An 11,126-nucleotide genomic window follows, 5' to 3' on the forward strand; every position below is an offset into this window, starting at 1 on the left:
ACCATTTTGTTACGCTGCCTTTGCTGGTGGAGGCTCTATATTTAGAAGCACACTTCTCTCTCACTTTTTTTTGTTTTCTTGCAGAAAAAAAAAAACAAAAAAAAAACACCACCAAACTGACATATTAGTCATGACAAGTTGTTGTGTTAATCTCCCTCCCCCCAATTACCAGAAAATAATCCAACAATGACCTAATTATATCTTTTGGCTAAAAGATTGGTTTTGTTTTTAGACATTGCTTCAAGAGGGAAAATGCTCCATGTACTTCAAATTACAAATAAAAAAATAATGATTACTATTTTCCCCAGAAATTCCTAACATACGTTTTTTTCCCCCATTCTAGAATCAATTTTGTTTATGGGGAGAGTGACAAATCCTGAGCTACAAGCAACCAAAGGAAGAGATTTCGATTCATTATGAATGCAAGGCTCAAGCTCTGAAAACAAGACAAATCCTTGGAAAATTGTTGATCGATGTAATATCATCCCCAAAATATTTTCTGCTTACCATTTTTCTGCGTAAAGCCATGCCCTTGTAGTTTGGTATGCCTGCAGGCCTGTATTCATGAATAATTAAAATTAGATATGCATATGCTTTCATACTTTCTAAAGTTTCGTATTTTCTAAAGTTTATGTTAATCAAAAGTGGTAAGCTTATATAAATAATTGTTAGGATGTTAAACCAATTGTTAGCTATCAAGCCAAAGCTATGCAATGCCTTCCATTTCTAGAAAACTACACCATTGGAATCCCCTACACAGAAGCATGTGGCAGACATTGGGGAGATAAATTTATAGAGTGGTCATGGTATATGGGTCTCTGGGATATAGATTAAAACGCAGACATCCAGATGGGCACCAGTGGCTCATGCCTGTAATCCTAGCTATTCAGGAGGCTGATAGCTGAGGGCCATGGTTAGAAGTCAGCCCAGGCAGGAAAATCCAAGAGAATCATCTCAAATTAACCACCAAAAAGCCAGAAGTGGAATTGTGATTCAAATTGTAGAGTTCTAGTCTTGAGCAAAAAAGCTCAGGGACAGGTTTCAGGCCCTGAGTTCAAGATCTAGGACCAGTACACACACATACACACACACACACACACACACACACACACAAGCATAGATATCTAGGGCAGGAGGTATGCTCAGTGGTATAGCTCTTGATTACAGCAAGTTTGAGGTCCTGAGTTCAAACTTTAATACTGTTTAAAAGCTCCATAAAATAACAACAACAACAAAAACAGAAATAAAAACAGACATAGAATGATCCAATGTGTGACAGTAAACAAACTAGATATTTTGCTAATCAACAATTTCTAGATGGTACATTTAATATGTCTTGTTTTAATACTTTTGGACCATATCCTTTTTTCTACTGATGTGTTTAAAGTACACACACACACACACACACACACACACACACACACACACTAAGTGTAACTGCTGATATATTTTTATAAAGCTTTCCTTGTTTCATATGTGACAATTACATTAAATCAATGGGATTCAGAAAGATGACCTTCCATGACTTTGTAATACCTAGTGAAGGAAGTGAGAGTCAAGGTTCTAAGCAATAAATACTAATACTTATTAATCGATAATAAAATACTAATATGAATATATAATCACAATAAATAAAGAAAAATGTAAATAATACTAATATCTAAACATTAAAATGACACTACATTCCACTATGACTTCATGGAACATGTTTTACAGGTTTTAACTCTCTCTTTTTTTTGTAATGACATGATGTGCCTTTTCATTTTTACTTTTTTTTTTTTTGCCAGTTCTTGCTTGAACTCAGGGCCTGGGCAATGTCCCTGAGCCTCTCTGTGCTCAAGGCTAGTGCTCTGCCACTTGAGCCACGGTGCCAATTTCAATGACATACATTTTTGCTTGTCTTTTACAGCACTTCTTGGAAGGAAGCTCACTAATGGCATGGGTGATTACGTGGCAGGGGCTACAGCAAGCCTACTCACATTGTGTTAAATGCACTCAAAGTTCTATGACAATGTTACTTCTCACCCAGTAAAGAAGTATAGATTAGAAGAAGTGGTGAATAATTTTGAAATAGGCTATAATTATGTATGACGAAATCTGTTCATCGATCAGGGAGAGAGGGACAGTGAAAGAGAAGGCAATAGAGAGGGTCATTCTGAACAAAGTATAATACATGCATGTCTGAGAAGCCATCGTAAACCTCCTTGGTTCGACGAATGTACACATACACAGAGATTTAAAAGTAAGCAAAACAGGCTATGTTGGGAAGTTGTGTGCCAACAGAAGTGAAGAGGGCTGAGAAAGAAGAGGGATGAGGAATGGCTATCATGTGCATATTTGCGCCTATAAAATAATTTGCATATATAAAATAGAACAATGAAACCCGTTGAAATTGTTTTAAGAAGTAGAGAGAGGGGTGAGGAAGTGTGAGAAAGACTGATAAGGAAATAGTGCAAGCACATATGGAAATTCCACAATGAAACCTGCCTTGTACAATTAAAAACAAATATAAAGTACTGAAGGAAATAATGCAATTATGCAGTGAGAAGATTTGAACTTTTGATAACTAAGCTAGAAGACTATGACTCATGGTAGGGGAGACAAAATAAGGTCCAGGTTTTCATAGTTCTTAGAGGGAGCCTCCTGTAAGAAAGGTAGTTTAACAGTTGGATGCGGGTGGCACACACCAGTAGCTACCTGGGAGGTTAAAATTTGGAGGATCATGGTTTGAGCCTAGCCAGGCAGAAAAGTCCATGTGAACACATGCTGCTTAAGAAGCATGGCTTCGTGCAACATGCCTGCCATCTCAGCCATAGCAGGAAGCATAAAGTAAGTCGACAGCAGTTCACATACAAAGAGACCTTATTTCAAAAATCACCAGAAAAAGGGTTGTGGAAATTTGGCTCAAGTGGTATAGCACCTGCCTTGCAAGAACAAAGTCCTGAGTTCCAATGTTAGTACTGAATAAAAAAAGATAGCTCAACAAGCAGCAACCGAGAAAAGCTTATATAGTTCATACATACACAGAAGAAACCCAGTGAAAATGAACCAATATCAGAAGTGATGTAGAGCTCTGGTTTTCCCAGCATCTTTGACAAAGGACAATGAACAAAAGGAAAAGACTTCGAGATTATAAGCGGAGGAGGCAAATTACAGGGAGCCAACATACAGTATATGAAGGCTATTTAGTAAGGTTTGTAATGTGTATTTCTGCAGTACCTTGTCTAGTTTGCTACATGCCTAAAGTTGCCTGTAGTGGTCAACTTTTGTTCTCCTATTTAATCAAACAGAAGGAGGGCAAGAGCTTTTCTTATATCTGCTTCGCAATAAACTTCAGCTCAAAACGGTACGCAGGCCAAAGGGGCATTCCAAGATGGCAAAGGGCCAAGGTGACCTCTCCTGCCATCTTTCCTGTTCTATTGATGTCTTGGCTTCCAAGTGTAGGCCTCTGTGTGCATCAAAACCTAGAGCATTGTTCAAGGTATTATGATGACGTCAGAATTAATGAAGCCATGTCCATGACAACAGTAATACTTGAGCTTCCTTGCCTATGTACCTCTTGGTAATGACATACATTTCAAGTTCTTCCTTACTGTGGACTTTGTTTAGAAATATGCTTAAATTATTTGAATCCTTCTCCAGATGTTGTATTTGAGCTCCAAGGCTTCATTCATTCTTCTTCCCACAAGTAATAACTGAGCTCCTATCAGGCTCCAGGCAATGTTCTAAGCTCTGGAAATACACTTACATGGAATTTGGTTTGATTGGCATTACATGATTATATTCCAAAGCACATTTTAGAGGGGCCAGATACATGAGCCACGAGATCAAGGACATGAGAAAAGGAATAATTTATTTTTTGCAGAGATGGGGTTTGAAGTTTATAAAATTTTGCTGTACTGGAAAGTAAAGAACAGGAAACATCAAAAGATCCAGAGAAAATATGAGGCCAGTCTCACCAGGATTTAATGCTTTAGACTTTGGAAAAATGAGATATTTCTCAGCAAGATGCCGGAGACCATTGTATCACTGCATGAGGGCTGTTGGAGAATGGCTGCAGGCTGGCAGTGGAGATGTGTCTCGGCTTTCATCTGCTTGCTAAGAGGACTTTTCTTGATCCACAGTCTCCTCCCATTTTTTTTTTATGTGTTAGTTTCTAAATCTGAACGTTGGGATTCAAGAAGTGAAAAAGAAAGATGTGTTTGCTTTCTTCATTTGATGCCTGGTCACATAATCTAAAGGACATGAGAGAGGAAATGCTGTCCACTGCTGGGTAGTGTGGTCAGTGATTTGTCACCCTGGTTCTCCCGGACTTCAACGTCCTCCTTCATAGGATGCAGGGTTTTGGACAAAATCCTCTGTAAAGTCTTGATTTCTACGTCCTGTGACTTTGAATCAATACTGCCAAGGACCTATGTGTTCCCACAAAACAAAATAAATCTCAGAACGTATCTCTACCAGAGTTCTTGAACCATGACATTATCTTCATTTAGAGTAGTCTCTGTGTGGGTTTCCATTTCTAATTTATTTTTCGGCAGTGATCTCTACTTCATAAACAGTTTTAATTATGGTTCCTGAATACAGAACTGTTATTGCTGGTCAGGGACTGCCTAGCGATGACTTCATTGTACACACATCTCCTTACATGCCTTATACTGGCTTCTCATCAGCAGGATATTGGCAGAAGTGAGTCTGTGACGTGTGTGCTTGTATGACTGAGAAACACACCTTCTTCTACACCTACTGTCTCCTGGAAAATCCTGGGGCTACTGTTTAAGGTGACCCAGTAGATCATATTTAGTAGGCAACACATCTATTAACCCCAGTTCCGCAACTGGTATCCAGGCCTCCTCTGCTTCAATAGTTGCAAAGCCTGTGTCAGACTTTGATGTGAAGACAGTTATGTTTTCATTGGCATTAATTAGTTGTGACAAGAGGTAGTACTGATGTCTTATCTTTCAGAGACTGCTGCTAAGACCCAAAATATGTGGTATTTGCTTCAAAGTTAAACATCAGAAACACCAGCAGCAGCATGAATTGAGAGACATTAACAGGCCGGAAGGGAGGAAAGCTTATTAAGCTATGGAATATTTGGTAAACTTGTTGCCTATAATAACTTGAATATGGGCCCGGGATCCACCCAGAGATTATATTTCCTGTCTCCTTAGGATGTGGTAGACTGCTGAAACATTTTCTGCAGTGGATTCTGAGCAGAAATGAAATGTGATACATCTAGCTGTTACTAGTTAGGAGGCAAAGTTGCTTCTTTTCATTTCCTCTGCATTCTAAGCACTGAATATCAGTTATTGATACTCAGGGAGATGCTAAAAGACAATAGAGAACAGGCTCCATCAGTCACGGCTCCTGAAAGATTGCCTAGATCACATGACCACATTGGTCCAGTCTTCTGAGCTTCCATAGCACATTGGATCTACTTAGAGAAAGAAATGTATTGCACAGGGCACCAGTGGTTCACACTTGTCATTCTAGTTACTCAGGAGGGTTCAAAGCCATCTCAGGCAGGGAAGTCTGTGAGACTTTTATCTCCAATAAACTACCATAGAAGCAGGAGCAGTGGCTCAAGTGGTAGAACATTAGCCTTGAGCAAAAGAAGCTCAGGGACAGAGCCTAGATCCTGAGTTCTAGCTCCACGACTGGCAAACACACACACACACACACACACACACACACACACACACACCACATATGCATACACACAGCTTTTCTTATGGTGTTAACATATATATATATATATATATATATATACACACATATAAAAGAGAAATCATTTTGACCTTTCTCCTCATGAACTGTTACACATTAACATTCTTTTCCAGACAAACAGCCATTTATGCTGCTCTGTCTATAACTGATTGGTTTAATTGTACTGAATCACTCTGACAAGGATGTAAAGCTCTAGGTTTCTGTTTATGGTTAGAGATAAAGTTACAGGAAACCGAAATGGCAAGTTTGTATTTTACAGTCACAGGCAGTTCTGTAGAAGTGTGTTTGAACTGTGGTCTGCATTCTTTTTTTTTTTTTTTTTTAAAGAAAGTCAATAAAAGAACTTTGACTTACACTTCAGGTGCTTTAGACTCTATGATGAGAATCCCAAAGGTATAGGTATTTGAGTAAGGAAATGTTTATTACATCCTTAAAAAATTACTTTAAAAGTCATGTGCAAAAATGTGACTCAAAAATGAGAGAAACATTTTCTTGGCCAAGTAAAAGAAATCTGAATATTTGTCAGTCCAGGGGAGGACTTGTGAAGAGACTCGATCTCTCACAATAACTCTATGGCTGTGGTGTTACATTCATCCTGGGGGGCTGAGAGGGATTTTAGAGTGCCCACCATCAAATCTACATTTGAAGAAGGAAGAAGGAATCAAAAGAGAGAAAGAAGCACACTGAGACCCCTTTCATATCAACATTATCATCCCCTAATCCCTGTCTGCCAAGTTCTGAGTCTACAGGCTTAAGCTACTGCACACAATTGTATCTGATTTTTTTTTCTTTTGGGCCAGTATTTTGGCTTGAACTCAAAATGTTTTTACTTGGCATTTTTGCTTAAGGCTGGAGTTCTACACTTAAGCTGTCGATCCACTTTTGGCTTTGGTGAGAGTCTTATGAATTCTCCTGCCTAGTGTGGCTTTGAACCTCAGATCTCATCCTCTTGATTAGCTAGGACTACAGGTGTGAGTCACCATGAGTTCCATTTTGGGGAACCTAAGTTTACAAAGTTATGTAACCTACAATAAACTTCTTATTGCTATTTTATAATGAATTCACCTGAGCATATTTCAGATGATTTTCTAATATGACAAATATTTCTGTGAAATATTCAATGATATTTAAGCATAGAACTGTATGTATTTCGATAGTTTACAGGATTTTGACATGTATTTATAACCATACTGACATGAGACAGGCATATATTATTTTTATATATTTGACAAACACATATTATCCCCCCACATATATCTATTGACCAAAGGAAAGAAGAATTAAAACTGTGGTCTAGAAACCAGACATAGTATGAAAACCTTGTAGTCTAACCTTCATAGTATGATACTACTAAGATTTCACGTCATAGACTTAAGGACTTGGAAAGAATGTGAATAACTATGTCAAGTACTAGGATACCCAAACCTTCTCTCTCACTCTAGAAGAGTCAGCAAAATAGCTCTATCGTCTTTTACACAACTGCAGGATTGATGGAGCAGCATATAGCCATGTAGGGAATGAGAGAGAATCAATGGAAGGTTTTTAATTGCCCTTGTAAAGGCACAAAAGGGTGTTTTTATAGAACATGACTTAAGAGCAACACTCATTTCCTTTACCCAGTATTTACCGAGCTCTTTACCAGGTAAGTCAGAAATGCAAGCAGTGTTTATTTAATGTCTTCTGTAGCTTTGGGGTACAGAAATGCACTCACACTTACATAGAAAAGAGCAATGTGGACACATGGTGGTGTTCGGATCAGCTTTTTGACTGCTTCATGTGTATGGTTGAAGAGGATCAAAGTTCTCAGGCTTGTAAGCAAAGCCCTCAACACTGGCCAGATATCATGATGGAATTCCCATGCCGATTGCTTTGACTGGCCCAGTTTGGAGCGGATACCCAGCCCTGATCAAGATGGATATTGCCTATGGATTTGTGGGTGCTGATGCTCATATATGAGTATGTTAATTTTCAGAGAAAATGAACTCAAATGTTGGACGAACAGTGACTTTCACTAGAAATGAAACCCTGCTCCTCCACAGCTTAGTTCTCTTACTCGGCTCTCAGCCAAACTGATTTTCAGCACATAAGCACCACAGCTTTAGTAACTAGTGTGAATGCTCTCTTTATATTTTATTATAGGTAATAGCTTAGTAAAAGTCCCTCTCATGATTCTCTCTATGAAGCGTGGGCCGTTCTAAGCAATTGTTGCAATGTAATGGAATTTCTTTCTTGAGGCACTGGAATCCTATCTAAACTAATATATATGATATTATATATGATATTAGTTTATAATATATGCTATACTAATATCCATATATGAGGGATGATGCAACTGGAGGAAATAACTGAATATATGCACATGCACAATGGGACACTTGGTTGTCTCAATGTTGGGACATGTCACAAAGTACTGGGTCTCAACAATGCCCTAGTTTAAAAAGCCTGATTACAGTAGAACTGTGTCTAGCACTCAGACACTGGAAGGTAAAAATGCCATATCTCCTTGGGAGCCTGAATCAAGGGGCCATGTACAACCTGGTCTGATGTACATCAATGAACCACTGCTAGGATGCCCAAATGGATGGCCTATTTCTTAAAACTGTAATTATATACTCTTCTGGAAAATGCTAGAAAAATATAACACTTAACTTTATTTTTTGGTGATAACTCATGTCTCTTTTCCATCCACTCCTGCGGGTAATGGGAAAATTAGAAACAGCATTAAGTACCTTGGTCCTACCTTGGATATGTGTCTCTGTTAAAAAGGGGGAAATGATTTGTATCATTCTATCCTTTGGCTTGGAAAGTTAAATCTTAATTTGACTTATTTATTAATTAGGCTAATATGTACTGTATAGATCATTCTTATTTTTTTAGTATTTCATTTGAAATCCTCACTGATCCCATCTGAATCTCTTATAATAAGTTATGATTTTCATGGCTGTGCCCAGAAACTGTTTTCCAGATGGATAATGATTGATAAAATGTGGCTGATCTTCATGTCATCATAAAGCAGAGCAAGCTGCAGGTGAGCTCCAGGGCTGCTCTTTGCATGCTGGAACTGCCAAGTCATCGTCCATAGCTTTGCCTGGCTGCCTCCTGTCCTAGCTTTGGTGTTATCCTTATACTTAGTCATAGAGACTTGAGTCCCTTGTCCTAAGCATCCCCCTGGGCCCTTCTTTGTCATTTCTTCTTTCCAAGTGGCTAAAAGCCTGCCAAGTCAAGGTGATGGCATCCATCTAGAGTGTGGGTCTGTCCTTCTTTTAGACCTGGCTTTGGATATCCGCAACTTTAGAATTCTCATATGGCCCCAGCTTGCTTCCCAGGTTAGCTTATCACTCGTGAAGTGTATCCTTTTTAGGAAATAATGCACTGCAACCAGGCTCCAGCAAGTCCACAAAGAGAGCTGAAGGACTGTTTACAAGAACTCGGGGAGTGGGGACTCCAGGGCCCTTGTACTATGAGGCCAAGGTCAAGGGAGAAAGGAGCAAGCAGGCCTCCTTGCAAAGAGCTGACACCTGCTGCTCCCCAGGCCTCCCTGTCTTGTTCAAGAAACTCAATAAATACAAGAATTTTAGCACAGATGATCACCAAGTTTATTTTAATAGGCGAATAGACGTCATTGTCTTTAAATTTCTGGTGTCGTTTCTAACTTTTATGTATGTGGAAGTGTTTGAAGTCTGTAAGTACTCTTGTCTAGGGACTCATGGATATTAGAAATCTTCATGTCCTGATTCTTAGGATTTCCAAGAACAAAAAGAAATCAAGTGCTTTATCAACATACAGTTTCTTTCCCCCTACCTTTCAAGTATTGGTTTCATCGTGCCGGGTTGAGCAGGAAGAGGCACAAACTAAATTACCCAGCTTGGGCTAGAACAGCTTTCACTGAAATGAAATCCAGCATATCAGTTTGTTTGTGTCTCTCCCAACCCTAGACCTACATTTCATCCTGTTTTGCTCAGTCTTCAAAAGCAATGGAACATAAATCTAAAGAAATACCTGCTGAAAGCAAGTTGAGGACAAATGGCTCACTTGATGACTTAGGGAAGAGTAGACTGAAACATCTACTGTAACATTTCTTTTCTGAGACCTACCTTAGTTCCCGAGAGACATTTTCTCTCTATCCCCATGGCGATGATTTCTTAGTGAAATCTGGAATATTACTGTTGAGTCACTGCTCTATTTCTGGGGGCCAGATGAGGGGAAGAAAGCAGTAAGTTGAACTTCTTCAGTGAGTCATTCTGCTGTTATGATTAAGCTGAGACCCAAAGTCATTATCAGGAGTTGTTATCGATGGGCACCTAGACTTGGCAGACCAAACACACAATTGCAGCCAAAATTATTTTGCATAGAGCAGGCCAAGAAATGCTCTTGAGCGATGATCTTTACAGAAAGATGCTTCTTTAAGGTCATTGGCTCTCCCCCGGGGTGCCTTTACTTGCACAAATAGCCTGTTCTGTTGCAATGGGGAGGAGCTCAATCGCTGCTACACAGCAACCAAGTGGCAATATGACTACTGAAGACTTGAGGATTTTATTATCCTGCATCTGATAAATTAGTCTCAGAATACCCTTTTTCCTTGCTTTTATTGAGCCTTCAGATATTTTACCATCCATTCACTTTTATGACACCTAATATCAAAGCACAGTTCAGATGTCAATAACATTAGTAATTCCATATTACTCTCTAATGATTTGCTAATGAACTCCCACATTTTCTGACAGGTTAAATGTGGAAGTCAGGTTCAGAATTAGCCTTGGTCTTGCCCCGTTTTCAAGTGTGATGTTCTAGCTAGCTGGGCAACAATGTCAGTGCTTCTTAAGTTTAACATTTTCAAGGCTCACTCTCTGCTTAAGCAGGCTAGTTAGTTCCCTCGATGACCTCATTTGAAAAGCTGCAAACCTTTTGTGATCCATGCTTTTAAGCATCAACTGTGAACCAAGCTTTGAATTAAAACCCATGCGATGCTAAAACTAGAAGGAGACATGCTGTTTGAGTTCCAAGTCATTAGTGTTAGGAGAGAAGCAAGCATGGCTGATTTGCCACAGTGTGAATTCTTGTACTAGAGGTGCTCCTTGTAATTAAGTAAGTAGGTCTCCATGCTGACTCTGGTAAAAATGTGAACATGGGAAATGAAACTCAATGCTCTGTTGACACCAGTGTTTGTTAGGGAAAAGTGAAGCTGCTGTTTTAGAGTTCGTCCCGATTTCCTATGATTTGTGATTTCCTAGGAAATATCTTCACCTGCCTGGATCAAAGCTGAGAAAAGGGAAAGGACACATGTCAAGAGCCAGAAATTTTCTTCTAAAAACCAGTGAGGCAGAAATTGCACTTATCATATCTACTCAGGTTCCCTTGGTGATAGCTAAAGTTACATTCAGGAGACAGCCACAAAGGAGTCT

General features: G+C 39.2%; 1 protein-coding gene across 1 annotated transcript in view; it reads left to right on the forward strand.

The window, feature by feature from the left end:
* Serpini2 (serpin family I member 2) overlaps nucleotides 1-571 on the forward strand; it is a 45,460-nt gene extending 44,889 nt beyond the window's left edge. Inside the window, exon 9 of the mRNA XM_069991946.1 lies at nucleotides 344-571. Within this exon, the coding sequence (XP_069848047.1) occupies nucleotides 344-420 (77 nt within the window). The 3' untranslated portion in view covers nucleotides 421-571. The remainder of the gene's footprint in view (nucleotides 1-343) is intronic.
* The last annotated feature ends 10,555 nt before the right edge of the window (nucleotides 572-11,126 follow it).

The sequence above is a fragment of the Dipodomys merriami genome, unplaced genomic scaffold (genome assembly GCF_024711535.1).
Source record: "Dipodomys merriami isolate MVZ:Mamm:240054 unplaced genomic scaffold, mDipMer1.0.p SCAF_40, whole genome shotgun sequence".
Lineage (NCBI taxonomy): Eukaryota > Metazoa > Chordata > Mammalia > Rodentia > Heteromyidae > Dipodomys > Dipodomys merriami.